This window comes from Bombina bombina, chromosome 2, assembly GCF_027579735.1.
Source record: "Bombina bombina isolate aBomBom1 chromosome 2, aBomBom1.pri, whole genome shotgun sequence".
NCBI lineage: Eukaryota > Metazoa > Chordata > Amphibia > Anura > Bombinatoridae > Bombina > Bombina bombina.
In genome coordinates, this window is record NC_069500.1 from 689,404,644 (window position 1) to 689,427,819 (window position 23,176).

At 39.9% G+C, this 23,176-nt stretch overlaps 1 protein-coding gene across 1 annotated transcript in view; it reads left to right on the forward strand.

Annotated features, from left to right (window-relative positions):
• The window catches only part of SVEP1 (sushi, von Willebrand factor type A, EGF and pentraxin domain containing 1), an 802,056-nt gene that overhangs the window by 450,080 nt on the left and 328,800 nt on the right, over positions 1-23,176 (forward strand). The window contains exons 26-27 of the mRNA XM_053702672.1: positions 857-1,058; positions 7,312-7,487. Coding sequence (XP_053558647.1) covers positions 857-1,058; positions 7,312-7,487 — 378 coding nt within the window. The remainder of the gene's footprint in view (positions 1-856; positions 1,059-7,311; positions 7,488-23,176) is intronic.

A 23,176-nucleotide genomic window follows, 5' to 3' on the forward strand; every position in this document is an offset into this window, starting at 1 on the left:
ATTAAACTAACTACCAATTAAATTAAACTAAACTACACATTAAAAAATCCTACCACTATTTTAGCAGCTCTAATCCTATTGGCTGATTGAAATCTTTCAGCCAATAGGAATGCAAGGGACGCCATCTTGGATGACGTCACTTGCATTGAAGTTCCATTTTACGGCAGCGTGAAAATGTTTTATTCTAATGTGAATGGTTTGTTCTAAATATGTTTTTGTTAAAGTTATATAAGTTAATCAGTTAATAGAACAGGCTAAATAAGTTATGGAAAACTAAATATCTGCATCCTCTGTCCCCTTATTACTACACTATGTTACGTGTATATTAATCCTATAAAGTTCTTTGACTTTTATTGTAAATAATGGAGAAGGGAGAGGAACCAAAATTCTCCATCATTTCATTGTATTATATTTTTTAAGAAGTCCATACACTATACAATTTGCTTTCTAATATAATGGTCTACCATCATACTCTTTTCAATATAACTTAAAATATCCACAATTATTCTATATCAAACAAGGGGCCTGAGTCTTTAACATTATCTCACTAGTCTTGTCAGTACTGTGAGGTTCTCCAAGAATTTTAGAAAGGCACATTTATCTCAAGTGCTGTTAATTTCACAATTGGGTGTGAACTAAAGACACTTACATTATAATATAAGATCTTTAAGAGATTTCCAAAGGTTTTGTGAGATTTATCTCCATATTGGTGATGATTTTTAAAATATTTACATGAACTCTGAAGAAATTATTCTTTATGCACATTGTTTATTAATATAATCTATTTATTATTACCAATTAATCATTGTTTTAATCTTTTTGAAGAAATATATCTTAATATTATTTGTTACTGCAGAACAATCCACTGGATTTAACTTGGATTTTGAAGTATCTGGTATATATGGATATGCCTTGCTCGACAATGTCATGCCAACTCTTAGTGCTATAACCTGTGCATTCTGGATGAATTCATCAGATATGTTCAATTATGGAACACCAGTATCTTATGCAGTTGAAAATGGCAGTGATAATACATTCCTTTTGACAGATTATAATGGGTAAGCACAATTTATTAATTAATAAAAATTAAACTAAATTGTTTTATCATAACATGTTATGTATTTTTTCATGTATCCTTTTTTATTATTTTATATGGCGTATTACAAACTTTGGCACACTATACACAAATCTAAACTATCACTTTGCAGGAATTGAAGAACAAAAATGAAATCTGGCAAAATCCCATGTTGCATGTATCTTAAAAAGTATAATTGACATTCTGAGGTCAAACAGACACTGTAGTTTACTGTTGGTCTAACAATTTTATATACTTATATCCCTGTAATAAACCCCTGCCATATATAAAGTGCAGATTATTTGTGTGTGTCACATACAAATACAATGGCCTATTTTACATTCTTAACTCCGAAACAGATAACTTAATTTTCCAACTTGAAAACATACTTTAAAAAAAAAAAAAACTATACTAGGTTAGTGACACCTCCAAGATTCCCTACTGTACATGTCCTTCTTATGTGATCAAACCCTTTGACATCTGGAAAGCCTACTACAAGAGATTTCACTTATAATAATTCCAAACCACTGTGAATCCTCCAGTGCCACAACCCTCAACATAAGGGATCCATCTTCACACCATCAGAAGGTATTTTCCCAATACCCTTAAGAAGTTCCCACCCAAAAGACCACCCATTATAAGAGACTGTCAGCATATGACCTTTTACAATGGAGTTTTTGTGATTCGGTCCCTCAGGGGGGATTTATTTTAACTGCCCATGGAACAAGCTGCTGAGCTGTTGTTCATTCCTTGTAGAGCACTTCTATTTCTGTATGTGGTGGATTTATTTTGGTTGGGATTCCCACAGTAGGAATACATATTTTAAAGTATTTAATTGCAGTAGAGGATTCCAGAGGTAGAGAGAAATAACAATTAAAGGGAGATAAATATATTAGGGATATTCAGATTATATGGGTGGGGTTAATTACGTAAGTGTTAATGGGGATTTTTGTAGACAACTAATTTGCATTAGCTTTTCTTAAGGATGGTGTATCTGAATAGTCTTAATTATGAAAACACTCTAAAACCACGTAAAGTATAGTGGACACCAATCTTAGTTCCCATCAAATGTTACCTAAAGCTTTTAATCATATCCAAAGTGATAAGCATGTAATAAAAGAGACTGCCATGCATTTATATTCCATATATCTATCTATCTATCTATCTCTATCTATCTATCTCTATCTATCTATCTATCTATCTATCTCTTTATATATATATATATATATATATATATATATATATATAGTCGTGGCCAAAAATATTGGCACCCCTGCATTTATGTCAGATAATTCACCAATGCACCATTTTGCCCAAAAATTGTTGCACCTACTAATGTTTAGGCATTCTTATTTGTATTTCTTTTGTTTGTATTGGTATGACACAAAAAAGCCAAATCTAACACGTTCCACGCAAAACTCCAAAAATGGACTGGACAAAATTGGCACCATTAATTTAATATTTGGTGGCAAACCCCTTGAAAAAAATAACTTAAATCAATTGCTTCCTGTAACCATCAATACATTTCTTACACCTCTCTACTTGAATTTTGGATCACTCTTCTTTCGTCAACTGCTCAAGGTCTCTCAGTTTGGAATGGTTCCTTTTCCCAACTACTGTTTTGAGATCTCTCCACAGGTGCTCTATGGGATTGAGATCTGCACTCATTGCTGGCTAGTTCAGTACTCTCCAGCGCTTTGTCTTAAACCAATTCCTGGGTGCTTTGGGTCATTGTCCTGCTGTAGGACCCATAACCTCTGATGGAGACCCAAATTGCTGACACTGGACCCTACATTGTACCACATCATTATTTGGTAGTCTTCAGATTTCATAATGCCATGCACACAGTCAAGACATCTAGTGCCTGAAGCAGCAAAGCAACCCAAAACATCAGTGAACCTCCACCATGTTTGACTGTAGGGACTCTTTTCTTTTCTTTAAAAGCCTCATTTCTTTTTCTGAAAAAAGTAGAATGATGGGCTTTACCAAAAAGCTGTAATTTTGTTTTGCCTGTGCACTGTACATTCTCCCAAAAAGATTTTGGCTTCCTCAGGTTCCTAAGTTTTGGCAAACTCCAATCTGGCTTTTTTTGTTTCTGTGTCAGCAGTGGGGTCCTCCTATCATAGCGTCACTTTTCATTCAGATGGCAACGTATAGTGCCAGCTGACACATTTGTACAATGTGCCTGAAGGTCAGCTTGAATTTTTCTGGAAGTGGATTGAGGTTCTTTATCCACCATACAAACAATCCTTCATTAAAATCTTTGATTCATTTTTCTCTATCGTCTACATCCAGGGAGATTAGCTACAGTGCCATGGGCTGTATACTTCTTGACAATGTTGCGCACAGTGAACACAGGAACATTAAGATCTCTGGAGATGGACGTGTAACCTTGAGATTGTCCATGCTTTTCCAGAATTTTTGTTCTCAAATCCTCAGAAAATTCTTTGCTGCTCTTTCTCTTGTCCATGCTCAGTGTGGCATACAGAGGCACACAATAGAGAGGTTGAGTCAATAATTCACAATTTTAACTGGTTGCCGGTGTTATTTCTATATTGTCAGCACCTGTTAATTGATACAGGTGAGTTTAATTACAAATTACAGGAGCATCACAATGCAATTATTTCTTACAATTTTGAGAAGGTGCCAATTATTTTGCCCAGTCCATTTTTGGAGTTTTGAGTCAGATTTGTCTTTTATTCCCCTCCACTTTTTTGTGTCATACCAATACAAACAAAAGAAATAAACATGAGAATGCCTAAACATTTGTAATTGCAACAATGTTTTGCGCAAAGTGGTGCATTATCTGACAGAAATGCAGGTGTGCCAAAAATTTGTGTGTGTGTGTGTGTGTGTGTGTGTGTATATATATATATATTATATATATATATATATATATATATATATATATATATATATATATATATATACTCAGTAATGCAATATATTATAAGTTACAAAATTAGAAGACAAGGCTAAGAGCCTGATGATCAAAAATAACCTTTCTAGAATCCTGTGAAGGATGTTGCAGTGCTGGAGGATCATTTTAGAACAGAGAGCTTTAGGTCATGGGGCCCTAATTTTCATCCTATGAAGAACACTGGCACTCACCAGAGTGTCAGCTTTATTAACAATACAACATTACAATGACATTTTTAGGCTCTTGTTTCCCTTGCTCATGGTCATTAATACACCCAGAATGCAATATGTTCAGCTCTCTTACTCATCAAATATAAGCTGCTTCTCTACAGTCTGTTCAGCAATGTAAACAATCAATGAAGTCACCAAACACACATTTCTCAAGCATGAAACAAAAAGCCTCATATGAAGCCTGAAACAGTATTAAAAATGATGTAAGATGAGACCTTTGAGTGACCAGACATCCCATCTTTAACAGGATTGTCCCGTTTATTACACACACTGTCCCTTTTGTCCCTAGAACTTTTTGAAGGGATTTCCCATTTTGTTATCATGACTGTTTACTTATTTTATTTTTTACTATATATGCACAATGCTGGAGCTGGTATTAGTTTTATGTCCATCACAGTTGTATGACACGCAATATCTGCAGCTGTTAGCAGCTCTGCAGTCGAGGAATTACAGTTCTGAGGTGGTGGATACATGAAAAAAGGATGCGTGAGAAGTGTGTGTGCCTTTTTGGTGGTGTCTGATTGGGAGTGGGGGAGGGTAGCTTGTGAGCAAAAAGAGAGTTGATCTGCAGAGAGAGAGAGCAGTTGAACATCAGAAAGAGAGTTGAAAAGCAGGGAGAGAGTTGAACAGCAGTGCGATTACTCTGTGAATTAATGGTTAATAACTACTCATGTATTATATTGTAACGTGATATCTGTTAGGAATATTATATTTATATTACAAAAAGTGTTAGGGTATGTGAGAGGTAGAATATAAATAAAAAGGACCATACATAGATGGAGTATTCTGCCTAAGCAACTTGAAAAATTTGATTATGCCTGCTATATACACTGTGTGGCCATTTTATTAGATACAGCTACCTAGCAGCATGTTGAGCCTCCTTTAGCCATCAAAAACAGCCTGAATTAGTCTATGCATGGATTCAACAAGATGCTGAAAACATTCTGGAGGTATTGTGTACCATGCAGACATGAGTGTGTCATGCAACTCCAGGTATGTCACGCAACTCCTGGATATTCAATGGAGGAATTCAATGGAAGTGTAGGCCTGCAGGGAATAGCCCTTTCCAGCTCATCCCAAAGATGTTCAATAGGATGAAGATCTGGGGACTGAGCAGGCCACTGCAGCAAAGAAAAGTCATTGTCATGTACCAGGAACCATCCCATAGTGATGCAGGCTTTTTGCACTGGCACATTATCCTGCAGGAAGTAGCCATCTGCCTGAGGATAAACTGTCAACATGAATGGATGCACTTGATCAACAATTATGTTTACGTACACTGTGACATTCAGACATGAATCTAGGGGTATCAATGGTCCCAACGTGTGCCAGGAAAACATTCCCCACACCATAACACCACCCCCACCATATTGCACAGTTTTTATCAGACATGACAGGTCCATGGATTCATGCTTTTTTGCCGAATTTGGAGCCTGCCACCAACATCACGCACTTGGAACTTCTACTTGTCAGACCAAGCAACCTTTTTCCAGTCTTTGATAGTCCAGTGCTGGTGTTGTTGTGCTCACAGAAGGCGTTCTCTCTTGTTCTTCTATGATAACAACGGTACCCAACGTGATCGCCAGCTGTTGTAGCCCATCCTCAAAACAAGGTGTGCCTAGTGATTGCTGATGGGCTTCAACAGCTTTGCAATATTTTTTTATCTGAAGAAAGGTTGAATTCTGATGTGATTCGTGAATTTGTGGCCTGTCTGTTTGCTTGCACAAGTCTAGCCATCCTCCTCTGACCTCTCTCATCAACGAACATTTTTCTTCCGCTGACTGGATGTTTTTTGTTTATTGCACCATTTTTGATACACCCTTGAAACTGTGGTATGTGAAAAGTTCAGGAGTACTGCTTTTTCAGATACACTTCTTCTAGCACGTCTTGCACCTGATATCATGTCAAGTGTAAAGTCCATTAGATCACTGCTCTTCCCCATTCATGTGGTTGTTCTGCTGTATTTATATCAAAACTGTGGCCATGTAACGTGCAACGTAGTGAAACAAACCATTTGTGTGCACAGCAGGGCTGTACCTAATAAAGTGGCCACACAGTGTATATTGTTATCTGTATGTTTCAAGCAATGTTGCATCTAAAGTTGTTTATTAATAACAGGGATAATAATGGCAGTGAAGAAGTTCTGAACATTTAAATTTAATCAACTAAAGTCCAATAAAAGTATCAGTAAAAAGTTTGCAAAGATGTTCATAATTAACATTGCAGTAACCGACTATTCAATCATATAATATTCAAGGGAAGTCAATAGAGTTTATCAGTTATTGCTTTTGTTTACACCTCTGAGTTTCACAGATACAGACATGGAGGCATTTATGTTTGCAGAGATTACACTAATGTATTTTTCAGGAGAACATCAAATCTTGTTAAAAATGTTTAACATATTTTTTTAAATTTTACAGTTATTACCATATAACAGTATTTAAATAGACATTTTTAGAAGATAGCAAATGTGCTTGCTCGTCTATTAAATAAAACAATACAAAAATGTTGAAGCACTTGAAAGTGATGCAGCATAGCTTTAAAAAGCTGACTACAAAATATCACCCTAACATCTCTATGTAAAAAAGTAAGATATTTTACCTAAAAGTTCACACCCCACTGTAAAGAGACTTTAAGCAGCCAGTCAGGATGCTAGTCCCAAGACTTGCAAGGGTCTGTGCATCTTGCGTGTGCAGTCACTGTCATGTTATTTTCCTATTCAGTTTAAGGAAGTTTTCTATGAAATCTCACAATATGTCAGTGAAATCTCATGAAATCACAGCAAAGTATGACCTCAGCACTGCTGTTGCTGATTGGCTATTTTTTTCAAATTGCAGCTGGACAACAGCTGAAGTATAATTGTTGACAGAGCACTTATTCTGGTAAGCTGAAGAAATTTTGACGTTAAATATCTTCCCTTTTTACTTAGAGATGTTTATGTGACATTTCCATGTCAGTGTTTTACAATTATGCTGCATTATTTTTCAAGTATATTTATCTATAACAGTTGTTTCTGGGTATTTTTTTTTTTTTTTTTATATAAATGTGCCAATAATATTGCTGATGATTTGCTATTTATTGCACAGGTGGGTACTTTATGTCAATGGAAATGGGAAAATAACAAATTGTCCCTCAGTGAATGATGGAAAATGGCATCATATTGCAGTTTCATGGTCAAGTACAGATGGATCTTGGAATGTTTACATTGATGGAAATCTATCAGATAATGGAAATGGCTTATCAGAGAGAACAAGTATACCTGGTGGGCATTTTTTTTTTAATTAATTTAGAGGTGTGGGGCTTTATTTGTTTAGATTGAAAAATATTACATTACATTTTGACCCTCAATAATAAAGAGGTTAAAAATGATAAACCATTTTAATGCTGAATAAAATAACAACTTATTAAAAAATAGGCCACTATCCCTTGGTTCAGAAAATATATTTATTCACTTGTGTAAAAAATATAGAAATATCCTTATAAATACAAAGGTGTGTTCCAGCCTAGCAAGCTAGGCTTAGGGGATCTGGAATAGAATAGACCATTTTAGATACATAGAACATTTCTGCTTTAGTTGTCCCCTCTATGACCTGTGTTAAAATAACTTTTTTTTTGAGACAACATAGTGCACGGTAGATGTCTGGTCCAATTACAGAATCTGAAAAAATCAATTTGTGATTTCTTACTTAATGGTGTATATGAGATATTCGGAATACTTGTATTAAAATATAGTCTCATTGAACATTCACTTTGCTTCATTAAAATGTCCATCAAGTATAATAAAAGCATGCAATTATATTCAGAAACAGCATGACTTCAATAAAGCCTATACTTTTTTGATTATGAATGCATGAAGAAATATCTTCAAAATGCTCCAACTAAATTTGTAGAGCAAACATTCAGAGCACAAGTGGTGGAAAACATGTTATAGAGAGCATAATGAAGGTTTTGCAAAAAAAAACAAAAAACATGGATTCACCAAAACTATGTACCCTCAGGTTGAAATATAGCTGCACTTTCAGGTCATTATTATTACTTTATCATTATTGTGAATAAACAGGAATGCTAAATATTTTTTATATGAAAATTATTAAATAGAAGCTATTTAAATGTAATGGAACATCGCTGGTCGTTAAGGGATTGTGTGCCTATAATAACTTAGTTCTTGCCGGGAGAGGCAAGACCATGCTATTAGTCCCTCTCTCTAAAATAGCACAGTCTCGCTGCTGACAAATAACTGTGTGTTTAACATATCAATAAACAATGCAGTTCCCATGCATCACATGGCTGGTAATTGCTGGATTGTATTACTGTTGCTGTCCAGCAGTATTCTGGTTAAGAGGCTGCAATGCAGCATATAGTTAAAGGGACAGTCTACTTGCAAAATATTATTGTTTAAAAAGATAGATAATCCCTTTATTACCTATCCCCCAGTTTTGCATAACGAACACTGTTATATTAATACATGTATTACCTCTGTGATTAACTTGTATATAAGCATCTGCAGACTTCCCCCTTATCTCAGTGCTTTTGAACGTCATGCATTTTAGCCAATCAGTGCTAACTCCTAAATTACAATCGCCTAGATTACGAGTCTTGTGTTAGCCTTAAAAAGCAGCGTTGAGAGGTCCCAACGCTGCTTTTTAATGCCCGCTGGTATTACGAGTCTGGCAGGTAGAGGTGTACCGCTCACTTTTCTTCCGCGACTCGAGCATACCGCAAATCCCCTTACGTCAATTGCGTATCCTATCTTTCCAATGGGATTTTCCTAACGCCGGCATAACGAGTCTTGGAGAAAATGAGCGGTACACCCTCTCCTGTCAAGACTCCTACCGCATTTAAAAGTCAGTAGTTAAGAGTTTTATGGGCTAACGCCGTAACATAAAACTCTTAACTAAAGTGCTAAAAAGTACAATAACACCCATAAACTACCTATTAACCCCTAAACCGAGCCCCCCCCCCACATCGCAAACACTTAAATAAAGTTTTTAACCCCTAATCTGCCGACCGGACATAGCCGCCACTTAAATAAACATATTAACCCCTAAACTGCTGCACTCCCGCCTCGCAAACACTAGTTGAATTTTATTAACCCCTAATCTGCCGTTCCTAACATCGCCGACACCTACCTACATTTATTAACCCCTAATCTGCTGCCCCCAACGTCGCTACAACTATATTAAAAGTATTAACCCCTAACCCTAAGTCTAACCCTAACCCCCCTAACTTAAATATAATTTAAATAAATCTAAATAAAATTACTACAATTAATTAAATTATTCCTATTTAAAACTAAATACTTACCTATAAAATAAACCCTAACGCCTAGATTTAGAGTTCTGCGGCCAAAGGGGTGCGTTAGCTACGCTGGCTTTTTTCTGGCCGCACCTTTTAAATACCGCTGGTATTTAGAGTTCACAGAATGGCTGCGTTAGGCTCCAAAAAAAGAGCGTATAGCATATTTACCGCAACTTCAACTCTCGATACCAGCGGTGCTTACGGACGCGGCCAGCTTCAAAAACGTGCTCATGCACGATTCCCCCATAGAAAACAATGGGGCTGTTTGAGCTGAAAAAAAAACCTAACACCTGCAAAAAAGCCGCGTTCAGCTCCTAACGCAGCCCCATTGTTTGCTATGGGGAAACACTTCCTACGTCTGCACCTAACACTCTAACATGTACCCCGAGTCTAAACACCCCTAACCTTACACTTATTAACCCCTATTCTGCCTCCCCCGCTATCGCTGACCCCTGCATATTTTTGTAACCCCTAATCTGCCGCTCCGTAAACCGCCGCTACTTACATTATCCCTATGTACCACTAATCTGCTGCCCCTAACACCGCCGACCCCTATATTATATTTATTAACCCCTAATCTGCCCCCCACAACGTCGCCTCCACCTGCCTACACTTATTAACCCCTAATCTGCCGAGCGGACCGCACCTCTATTATAATAAAGTTATTAACCCCTAATCCGCCTCACTCCCACCTCAATAACCCTATAATAAATAGTTTTAACCCCTAATCTGCCCTCCCTAACATCGCCGACACCTAACTTCAAACATTAACCCCTAAACTGCCGACTGGAGCTCACCGCTATTCTAATAAATGTATTAACCCCTAAAGCTAAGTCTAACCCTAACACTAACACCCCCCCTAAGTTAAATATAATTTAAATCTAACAAAATAAATGAACTCTTATTAAATAAATTATTCCTATTCAAAACTAAATACTTACCTGTAAAATAAATCCTAATATAGCTACAATATAAATTATAATTATATTATAGTTATTTTAGGATTTATATTTATTTTACAGGTAACTTTGTATTTATTTTAACCAGGTACAATAGCTATTAAATAGTTAAGAACTATTTAATAGCTAAAATAGTTAAAATATTTACAAATTTACCTGTAAAATACCTACAATTACCTACAATTAAACCTAACACTACACTATCAATAAATGAATTAAATACAATACCTACAAATAACTACAATTAAATAAACTAACTAAAGTATAAAAAATAAAAAAGAACTAAGTTACAAAAAATAAAAAAATATTTACAAACATTAGAAAAATATTACAACAATTTTAAACTAATTACATCTACTCTAAGCCCCCTAATAAAATAACAAAGCCCCCAAAAATAAAAAAATGCCCTACCCTATTCTAAATTACAAAAGTTCAAAGCTCTTTTACCTTACCAGCCCTGAACAGGACCCTTTGCGGGGCATGCCCCAAAGAATTCAGCTCTTTTGCCTGTAAAAAAACACATACAATACCCCCCCCCTCCCAACATTACAACCCACCACCCACATACCCCTAATCTAACCCAAACCCCCTTAAATAAACCTAACACTAAGCCCCTGAAGATCTTCCTACCTTATCTTCACCTCACCGGGTATCACCGATCGGTCCTGGCTCCAAAATCTTCATCCAACCCAAGCGGGGGCTTTCGATCCATAATCCTGCGGCTGAAGAGGTCCAGAAGAGGCTCCAAAGTCTTCATCCTATCCGGGAAGAAGAGGCGATCCAGACCGGCAATCATCTTGATCCAAGCGGCATCTTCTATCTTCATCCGATGAGGAACGGCTCCATCGTGAAGACCTCCAGCGCGGACCAATCTTCTTCCGATCGGAACAGCCAATAGAATGTGAGCTCAATCTGATTGGCTGATCGGATCAGCCAATCGGATTGAACTTGATTCTGATTGGCTGATTCCATCAGCCAATCAGAATTTTCCTACCTTAATTCCGATTGGCTGATAGAATCCTATCAGCCAATCGGAATTCGAGGGACGCCATCTTGGATGACGTCCCTTAAAGGAACCGTCATTCTTCAGTTGGACTCCGTCGGAAGAAGATTGATCCGCGCTGGAGGTCTTCACAATGGAGCCGTTCCTCATCGGATGAAGATAGAAGATGCCGCTTGGATCAAGATGGTTGCCGGTCTGGATCGCCTCTTCTTCCCGGATAGGATGAAGACTTTGGAGCCTCTTCTGGACCTCTTCAGCCGCAGGATTATGGATCGCCAGCCCCCGCTTGGGTTGGATGAAGATTTTGGAGCCAGGACCGATCGGTGATACCCGGTGAGGTGAAGATAAGGTAGGAAGATCTTCAGGGGCTTAGTGTTAGGTTTATTTAAGGGGGGTTTGGGTTAGATTAGGGGTATGTGGGTGGTGGGTTGTAATGTTGGGGGGGGGTATTGTATGTGTTTTTTTACAGGCAAAAGAGCTGAATTTCTTGGGGCATGCCCCGCAAAGGGCTCTGTTCAGGGCTGGTAAGATAAAAGAGCTTTGAACTTTTTTAATTTAGAATAGGGTAGGGCATTTTTTTTATTTTGGGGGGCTTTGTTATTTTATTAGGGGGCTTAGAGTAGGTGTAATTAGTTTAAAATTGTTGTAATATTTTTCTAATGTTTGTAAATATTTTTTTATTTTTTGTAACTTAGTTCTTTTTTATTTTTTGTACTTTAGTTAGTTTATTTAATTGTAGTTATTTGTAGGTATTGTATTTAATTCATTTATTGATAGTGTAGTGTTAGGTTTAATTGTAGGTAATTGTAGGTATTTTATTTAATTTATTTATTGATAGTGTAGTGTTAGGTTTACAGGTAAATTTGTAAATATTTTAACTATTTTAGCTATTAAATAGTTCTTAACTATTTAATAGCTATTGTACCTAGTTAAAATAAATACAAAGTTACCTGTAAAATAAATATAAATCCTAAAATAGCTATAATATAATATAATTTATATTGTAGCTATATTAGGATTTATTTTACAGGTAAGTATTTAGCTTTAAATAGGAATAATTTATTTAATAAGAGTTAATTTATTTCATTAGATTTAAATTATATTTAACTTAGGGGTTGTTAGTGTTAGGGTTAGACTTAGCTTTAGGGGTTAATACGTTTATTACAGTAGCGGTGAGATTAGGTCGGCAGATTAGGGGTTAATAATTAAAGTTAGGTGTCGGCGATGTTAGGGAGGGCAGATTAGGGCTTAATATTATTTATTATATGGTTATTGAGGCGGGAGTGAGGCGGATTAGGGGTTAATAACTTTATTATAGTAGCGGTGCGGTCTGCTCGGCAGATTAGGGGTTAATAAGTGTAGGCAGGTGGAGGCGACGTTGAGGGGGCAGATTAGGGGTTAATAAATATAATATAGGGGTCGGCGGTGTTAGGGGCAGCAGATTAGGGGTACATAGCTATAATGTAGGTGGCGGTGGTGTACGGAGCGGCAGATTAGGGGTTAATAATAATATGCAGGGGTCAGCGATAGCGGGGGCGGCAGATTAGGGGTTAATAAATATAATATAGGGGTCGGCGGTGTTAGGGGCAGCAGATTAGGGGTACATAGCTATAATGTAGGTGGCGGTGGTGTACGGAGCGGCAGATTAGGGGTTAATAATAATATGCAGGGGTCAGCGATAGCGGGGGCGGCAGGTTAGGGGTTAATAAATATAATATAGGGGTCGGCGGTGTTAGGGGCAGCAGATTAGGGGTACATAGGGGTAACGTAGCTGGCGGCAGTGTACGGAGCAGAAGATTAGGGGTTAAAAAATTTAAATATAGTGGCGGCGATGTGGGGGGACCTTGGTTTAGAGGTACATAGGTAGTTTATGGGTGTTAGTGTACTTTAGAGCACAGTAGTTAAGAGCTTTATAAACCGGCGTTAGCCCAGAAAGCTCTTAACTACTGACTTTTTTCTGCGGCTGGAGTTTTGTCGTTAGATTTCTAACGTTCACTTCAGCCACGACTCTAAATACCGGCGTTAGAAAGATCCCATTGAAAAGATAGGATACGCAAATGGCGTAGGGGGATCTGCGGTATGGAAAAGTCGCGGCTAAAAAGTGAGCGTTAGACCCTTTCCTGACTGACTCCAAATACCGGCGGTAGCCTAAAACGAGCGTTAGGAGCCTCTAACGCTGGTTTTGACGGCTACCGCCCAAATCTAAATCTAGGCCTAAGATAGCTACAATATAACTAATAGTTGCATTGTAGCTATCTCAGGGTTTATTTTTATTTTATAGGCAAGTTAGTATTTATTTTAACTAGGTACAATAGTTATTAAATAGTTATTAACTATTTAATAACTACCTAGCTAAAATAAATACAAATTTACCTGTAAAATAAACCCTAACCTAAGTTACAATTACACCTAACACTACACTATAATTAAATTAATTCCCTAAACTAACTACAATTAATTACAATTAAATTAAATAAACTAAAGTACGAAAAACAACAAACACTAAATTACAGAAAATAAAAAAGTAATTAATTTTTTTTAAACTAATTACACCTACTCTAATCCCCCTAATAAAATAAAAAAGCCCCCAAAAATAATAAAATTCCCTACCCTATACTAAATTACAAATAGCTCTTAAAAGGGCTTTTTGTGGGGCATTGCCCCAAAGTAATCAGCTCTTTAACCTGTTAAAAAAAAATACAATACCCCCCCAACATTAAAACCCACCACCCACACACCCAACCCTACTCTAAAACCCACCCAATCCCCCCTTAATAAAACCTAACACTAACCCCTTGAAGATCACCCTACCTTGAGACATCTTCACCCAGCCGGGCACAAGTGGTCCTCCAGAGGGGCTGAAGTCTTCATCCGATCCGGGCAGAAGAGGACATCCAGACAGCCAGAATTCTTCATCTAGGCGGCATCTTCTATCTTCATCCATCCGGAGCGGAGCGGGTCCATCTTCAATCCAGCCAACGCGGAGCATTCTCTTCAAACGAAGTCCAACTGAAGAATGAAGGTTCCTTTAAATGACTTTATCCAAGATGGCGTCCCTTCAATTCTGATTGGCTGATAGGATTCTATCAGCCAATCGGAATTAAGGTAGGAAAAATCCTATTGGCTGATGCAATCAGCCAATAGAATTGAGCTTGCATTCTATTGGCTGATTGGAACAGAATCCTATCAGCCAATCGGAATTGAAGGGACGCCATCTTGGATGACATCATTTAAAGGAACCTTCATTCTTTAGTTGGACTTCGTTTGAAGAGGATGCTCCGCGTCGGCTGGATTGAAGATGGACCCGCTCCGGATGGATGAAAATAGAAGATGCCGCCTGGATGAAGACTTCTGGTCCTCCTGACCGGATTGGATGAAGACTTCGGCCCCTCTGGAGGACCACTTGTGCCCGGCTGGGTGAAGACGTCTCAAGGTAGGGTGATCTTCAAGGGGTTAGTGTTAGGTTTTATTAAGGGGGGATTGGGTGGGTTTTAGAGTATGGTTGGGTGTGTGGGTGGTGGGTTTTAATGTTGGGGGGTATTGTATTTTTTTTACAGGTTAAAGAGCTGATTACTTTGGGGCAATGCCCTGCAAAAGGCCCTTTTAAGGGCTATTTGTAATTTAGTATAGGGTAGGGAATTTTATTATTTTGGGGGGCTTTTTTATTTTATTAAGGGGATTAGAGTAGGTGTAATTAGTTTAAAAAATGTAATTAGTTCTTTATTTTCTGTAATTTAGTGTTTGTTGTTTTTCGTACTTTAGTTTATTTAATTTAATTGTAATTAATTGTAGTTAGTTTAGGGAATTAATTTAATTATAGTGTAGTGTTAGGTGTAATTGTAATTTAGGTTAGGGTTTATTTTACAGGTAAATTTGTATTTATTTTAGCTAGGTAGTTAGTAAATAGTTAATAACTATTTAGTAGCTATTCTATCTAGTTAAAATAAATACAAACTTGCCTGTAAAATAAAAATAAATCCTTAGATAGATACAATGTAACTATTAGTTATATTGTAGCTAGCTTAGGGTTTATTTTATAGGTAAGTATTTAGTTTTAAATATGAATAATTTATTTAATTGTAGTAATTTTATTAAGATTATTTTAAATTATATTTAAATTAAGGGGGGTGTTAGGGTTAGGATTAGATTTAGGTTTAGGGGTTAATATATTTATTATAGTGGCGGCGACGTTGGGGGCGGCAGATTAGGGGTTAATAATTGTAGTTAGGTTGCGGCGAAGTTGGGGGGGCAGATTAGGTGTTAATAAATATAATGTAGGTGTCAGCGATGTTGGGGGCAGCAGATTAGGGGTTCATTAGTATAAAGTAGGTGGCGGCAGTGTCCGGAGCGGATGATTAATAATATAATGTAGGTGTCGGTGATGTCGGGGCGGCAGATTAGGGGTTAATAACTGTAATATTAGGGGTGTTTAGGCTCGGGGTTCATGTTAGGGTGTTAGGTGTAGATGTAAAATGTATTTTCCCATAGGAAACAATGGGGCTGCATTAGAAACTGAACGCTGCTTTTTTGCAGGTGTTAGTTTTTTTTTCAGCCAGCTCAACCCCATTGTTTCCTATGGGGAAATCATGCATGAGCACGTTTAGCCAGTTCACCGCTACCATAAGCAGCGCTGGTATTACAGGGAGATGTGGAGCTAAATTTTGCTCTCCGCTCACTTTTTAGAGGCTAACGCCGGGTTGAAAAAAACCTGTAATACCAGCGTTGTTTTAAGTAAGCGTGAGAAAAAAAAGGCTTGTTAGCACCGGAAGCCTTACCGACAAAAACTCGTAATCTAGCCGAATGTTATCCATATGGCAAACATGAACTAGCACTGTCTAACTGTGAAAAACTGTCAAAATGCAGATAAAAGGCAGTTTTCCACGGTTTAGAAGTCAGTTTGAGCCTACCTAGGTTTAGCTTTCACAAAAGAATACCAAGAGAACAAAGCAACATTTGATGATAAATGTAAATTGGAAAATTGCATGCCCTATCTAAATCATAAAAGTTTAATTTTGACTTGACTGTCCCTTTAACTTGATAAGTAGTTAGACATTTTTTACTTTCACATTGGTTGCACATTTTTTTGCTTTCATAAAGTTTTTAAAAAACATTGAGGTGACGTTAAAAAAACTAATTATAAAACAAATAAATAAATTAAACACTTGATTTTGCATAAATCATTTACGCCTAGATTTAGGGTTTTGCGGCCAAAGGGTTGCGTTAGCTACACGTGCTTTTTTCTGGCCGCACCTTTTAAATACCGCTGGTATTTAGAGTTCACAGAATGGCTGCGTTAGGCTCCAAAAAAGGAGCGTGTAGCATATTTACCGCAACTTCAACTCTCGATACCAGCGGTGCTTACGGACGCGGCCAGCTTCAAAAACGTGCTCGTGCACGATTCCCCCATAGAAAACAATGGAGCTGTTTGAGCTGAAAAAAACCTAACACCTGCAAAAAAGCAGCGTTCAGCTCCTAACACAGCACCATTGTTTGCTATGCGGAAACACCTCCTAAGTCTGCACCTAACACCCTAGCATGAACCCCGAGTCTAAACACCCCTAACCTTACACTTATTAACCCCTAATCTGCCGCCCCCGCTATCGCTGATCCCTGCATATTATTATTAACCCCTAATCTGCCGCTCCGTACACCGCTGCCACCTACATTATAGCTATGTACCCCTAATCTGCTGCCCCTAACACCGCTGACCCCTATATTATATTTTTTAACCCCTAATCTGCCCCCCCTCAACGTCGCCTCCACCTGCCTACACTTATTAACCCCTAATCTGCCGAGCAGACCGCACCGCTACTATAATAAAGTTATTAACCCCTAATCCGCCGCACTCCCGCCTCAATAACCCTATAATAAATAGTATTAACCCCTAATCTGCCCTCCCTAACATCGCCGACACCTAACTTCAATTATTAACCCCTTATCTGCCGACCGAATCTCGCCGCTACTGTAATAAATGGATTAACCCCTAAAGCTAAGTCTAACCCTAACACTAACACCCCCCTAAATTAAATATAATTTAAATCTAACAAAATAAATTAACTCTTATTAAATAAATTATTCCTATTTAAAGCTAAATACTTACCTGTAAAATAAACCCTAATATAGCTACAATATAAATTATAATTATATTATAGCTATTTTAGGATTTATATTTATTTTACAGGTAACTTTGTATTTATTTTAACCAGGTACAATAGCTATTAAATAGTTAAGAACTATTTAATAGCTAAAATAGTTAAAATGGGGGGCGGAGCTAGCCGCAGCACAGCCTGGACGTGTTTGCACTGAGCTCCTGAGCTGAAAAGTGTTTAAGTGCATTATTAATTGAATAATTTGCTATAAATTTGGGCCAAAGTGTATGTATATGCAGCCCACTACCTTACCCTACAGACTGGCTGACTTTCCTTAAAATCAAGAAGCTGGATTGTGGCTATCGAGCTCGTGGCAACATATCTCTACACTGCTCTGGGGGAGATCTGGAAACTTGCGGCCACTATGAACTTTTATTAGGATGTGTTGCTGAGGTCCTCTGTCTCCGGAGGGTCGGGGCTCCGCTCCGGAGAACTGGATATTGTTACCCTCTGTTACTACCAGCCGCCTGTCTCTCACCGCATTGCTCCGGAGGGCCGGGGACCCGCTCCGGAGCACTTACCCAGAAGACCAGACAGCCGCTGCATAGAGACAGTGGGACCGGGTGTCCCGCCTGGCCGTACTCAAAAGACTCTGCTCCTTTTCGCGGAGATCAGCCACCAGCTTACCTTCATCTGCACTGCTCCGGAGGGTCGGGGACCCGCTCCGGAGCACATACCCAACAGCTCAGACATCTGGGGAAGAAGATCGTGCGGCTGGGAGCCTTGCCCGATTGTAACCAGGGACCCTCGAAGGTTAGTGCTGCCTATGAAGTGGGCTTCAGGGGGTGAGCGTCTGTGCTCTCTGATCGAGAGGGAGAGCCTGCTGGGTTAGACAGAGCGGTGGCTGGGCCTATCTGTTGCGCAGTTGTTTAGAAAAAGGCGCGAACACCCGCCATCTTGGGCCTTAGACTACCTACAAACACAGCTCCGTTTTAGTACGGGGACTACCACACAGAAGGGGTCTCTTTGGGACTATTACCTAACCAATGACTACCTGATGCTCACTTCCACTGGTAACCTATAGAGTGTTTGGAAGGAAGATATAGACGTGAACAAAAAGGCCCTTTGAAGCACAGACGCTATCCCCCTGTCTACATAAAGCTGAGACCCAGGCTATACCTACATAGACATTCAGTTCACCATAAGGCCTGCATTAGCTCTCCCAGGGAGGGAGCACAAATAAATCAGCTAGGTTATCAGCCTTAATGTCCTGTGTCTTTTTCATCTGAATCCACGCAGCTTGCCCATACACACAAACTTTCAGTACAGGGAGCTGCTGATACTACTTAGGGAAAACTGATTGTGTCATTCTCCCAGGATCTCTACACAACCTCCTTACTGGCACAGACCAACATTTAACAAGCTGTAACTGTGACTCTACAGGTCTCTCCCCTCCCTTTCCCGCCGGCCCAGTTTGCCTGCGGGTCATACCCCTATACCTTCACCCACATCGTCCTGAGGGGACAAGCCCCCAGGGGAGAGACCAGACCAGAATACACGTTCCAGTGAAATCCACTTCAACTCTTGGGCCTCAGGGCCCAGCTCTCAACCGGCCTAGCCTCAATATATATGTGACACCAGGACCTGTGTAAAAACAAAATGTGCTAACCTCCTCCACTGATGTCCTGGCCCCAGTCGGCCCTACAGCAGATTTCTTTATAGTGCAAAACAGTATTTCTCTTTCTCCACTATTTGCCTTCCATATCTCATGTCACTACAATTGCAAAAGTACAAGATGCCGCAATCCTTTAAAAGAAAACAAAACTCTCACAAAACCCCAAAGAGAACAGTGGCGGACCACTTTAGCCAACATACATCCAGACAACAATCAGGCTCAGAAGAGGATGCCTCAGACACGAGCAGTCTTAATGATGCTCGCATCAGAACAACTTTATCCCAGGCCACGAGCCGTTTACAGCACCAAGATGCAGATACTGATAACAACTTAATGGACTCTATTAGGTCGCTCCTGGCCTCGCACCATGATTCTCTTTCCAAGAAGTTTGATAAGGGACATGCTGATCTAAAAAGGGACATTGCCCTTATAGGTGAAAGAACCGATGCGTTGGAACGCAAACAGGAAGATCTCAGGGTAGACCACGGCAACCTCTTAGATTACTCACAGAGTTTGGCAGAGCAGATCACTGACCTCGAGCTTAAACTTGCGGATCTTGAGGACAGGATTCGCCACAACAATATCAGGGTGAAAGGTATCCCAGAAACTGTCCCCCCGCAGGAACTTGGAAAATTCCTCCACGACTTTTTTGTTGCAGTCCTTGGTCAGGAGAACGAGCAAGAGATGCTACTTGATAGAGCCCATAGAGCCCTGAGGCCGAGGACAGCTGAGGGTGATAAACCAAGAGATGTTGTCGCCCGCCTGCATTATTACACGTTTCGAGAGAAACTTCTGAGGGCCCTGGCGGGGGACAAATCACTCCCAGAGCAATATGCTGACATTCAGGTATTCCAGGATCTCTCTCCACACACTCTCCAGATCAGAAGACACTACCAACCCTACACTAAAATCTTGAGAGACAAGGGCATTAAATACAGATGGGGTTTCCCTGTTAAGCTCTACATCAACAAAGATGGACAGCAATATGCAGCATCCTCACCTCAACAGGCAAGGGAATTGCTCCAAAGCTGGGGCCTACTGCCACAAGATCCTCCAATACCACCCCAAGCAGTTGTACCTGGTAGAGGCCTGAGAGCATCAGCCCCTGAGTGGGGCTCCCTTCCACAGAGACCCAGTAGTGACCAGAGAAATACTACAATATCTAAGACTAGAGACGCTCCCTCGTGAGATACTCCATCCTGGTCACTGCTCTGATGTGCATATGACTGTCTCCCCAATTGGGGTCTTACAATTGAGAGACTCTCTACTTCTACAGAGACTGACTCGTGTGTACCGAGGGTACACGAAGATTGGTGAGACTGCTAAGACATAATGGATGTCCTCTCTCTTTACATTGTTGTTACGTTGTTCTTTGGTTGTCTCTCCTCCTCGTCTCACCTCCTCCCCCTTTTCGTTTCTCCTTCTCCTTCTCTACTATACCACTCTTCTCCTCTTCCTCCTTTTTCCTCCCCTCTCTTAACCTACTCCCTTGTACTTGTAACTATTCGTAAATTGTACTTAACTATTTTGTTCAGGTCAGTCAAGTTGTGTGTTCCCTGGGACTTATTGTGTTTTAGCATCCTACTCAGAAGAGTATCGCTTACTGGGGCACATACCCTAATCACATTGAAGGGATATCCCTCGGCAGCAGAGCACATTAACAACAACAGCTTTACATTCCCACCCCAGTCTGCCCACCTTCACTAGATTAGTTAATGCAGTGCAAGGGAGCTAACCCCCCACCCTATTATTACCCCAATGCTTTGATGCGTATCGTATAGAGATGCGCTTGCCCCAGCCTTTTGTTTAGTAGAATAACTAACCCGTAGCATGTGCAGCGCATAACCTTGCACCCCCGCCTTAGGTAACATACCCCCTAGAATTAAAATAGAATACACCTGTTTGAAGACCCTTGCCCCTCTAAACCATATTTGCTGGAGTAGCTGTTTTTCTTCTTAAAAGGAATGGCAGGAGTTGAATCAGGGGAACACCCATATGGTATTCACCATCCGTTTCATAGCAGCCTAAGTCCCAGGACCTATTTAATCCCAAAATTGGCCCTTCTGGTTTGATGGTCATCATTATGTGATGTTATGTGATGTTCTTTGTAACTAGGTTGTTAATGTTTACCCTGTTCTTGTTTTTACTGTTAGTTATGTATGTACCTCAAGATATATCAGAAGTACAAAAACCATTATCTGTCTAGAGTCCTCAACCTGGCGACCATTAGGTCCCCACGTTGATGCTGTTACAACTGATTTATATATATATATATCTCTCAGGGGTTTGATGGCTATCGTCAGGAGTCGCATATTTCCCAATTCCCATCTATGACCAATAACTCTAAGGTTGAGTACATTATTTATAGATACTCATAAGCCTCCCCAGTATTTGCCCCATCGATTGTGTAGAGCTCATGCCGCTTAAAATAACAGTCCCCCCCTTAGGTACCTGATCCCCCAGGAATTAGATTAGCTCCCAAATTGGGGATTGTCAGACTCACATGTGCAACTAGCCCTATAGTATAGGATTGACACCCCACCAAAGCTAAGCCCATGCGTACTGACGATGGCCATCTTCTATTGACTGTTTACATAGATGTTGATGCTGTTTATTGTTGCTTTTCCTCTTCTGCACTTAGCTCTTTATTCTACCTCCTATGTACATAATAGTAGAATATTTGGGGCCAGAGACACCCTCTCCTACACGGGTACCCCGTATGCACTTAACCCCTCCTGAGGAGACGCTATAGATGGAGAAACTTACATATAGTCTAACGCACGAGTCTCCCGTTCTACTCTCTCCCTCAAACCTCATTTTTACAGAACTGAGATTAGACTCCCCGCACCTCAGTTTCTTTCTTAGCCTTATACCAGAGATAGTGACATTCACTTATTACAGTAACATAATACAAGACCCTCGCTTATAGCGAGAAAATTGCAATAGTGACTGGGGGCGTGGGCGAGGGGGGAGGGGAGCTTTACCCTGGCTCCCTCTCTCCCTCTCTCTCGCTCTCCCTATTCTTGCACGCTTTAAACTGACCGACTGGGGCTTGGCTATCTTTGCCGGCCTCTCCCCCCCCCCCATACCTATAGTTGTGCTCTCCAACTCTTAGTTGCGAGATCACTCATTGCGATAGTGTTTATATACACATCAATATTCGCTAGTAGCGTTTGACCATCAAGACGTCCTGTTCGTGGCCTGGAGTGCCCCAACCCCTGGCCCCCTCCTTTTTCCTACCCACATCCCCTTGTTCCCACTTATTTGCGACACCCGCATTAAACCCTTCCCCCGTACCCGCGATTGAGGTCCTCATCGACTACGCAGGTGGCGCCCGCCCATACAATGGCTCCCGTTTTGGCTGCCACCCTGAACGCCCAGGGCCTTAACTCGCCTACCAAAAGGAGTCTTCTGTTTAATTACCTGTCTGCCCACAGAATACATTTAATGTTTTTGCAGGAGACTCACTGGGAAAGGGGCTCTAGGCAGCCCAGGAGTTCCCCTTTATACCCGATCTGTGAAATCGCCTCCTATACGGAAAAAAAGAGAGGAGTTGCCATACTGATCCACCGGGATGTTACTTGTACGATTGACCACATAGAACGAGACCCCGAGGGTAGGTTCCTTATCATGGTCTGTGTCCTGAATGGAGCCCTTTACACGCTGGCATCCATTTACGTCCCGAACACGGGACAGATCCCCTTTCTCCGAAAATTCCTACACAAGCTAGACTCAATCAAGAGAGGACATCTCTTGATGGGGGGCGATCTGAACCTGGTCTGGAACCCGGTGCTAGACAAGAAAAGGAACACAAGCCACCCAACAGACCGTAACCTAATTTCTCTATCAATGGCCTTCCGACGACTCATGTATCAATTTGGACTGTTTGATGTATGGAGATGCCTAGCTCCGACTGAACTAGACTAC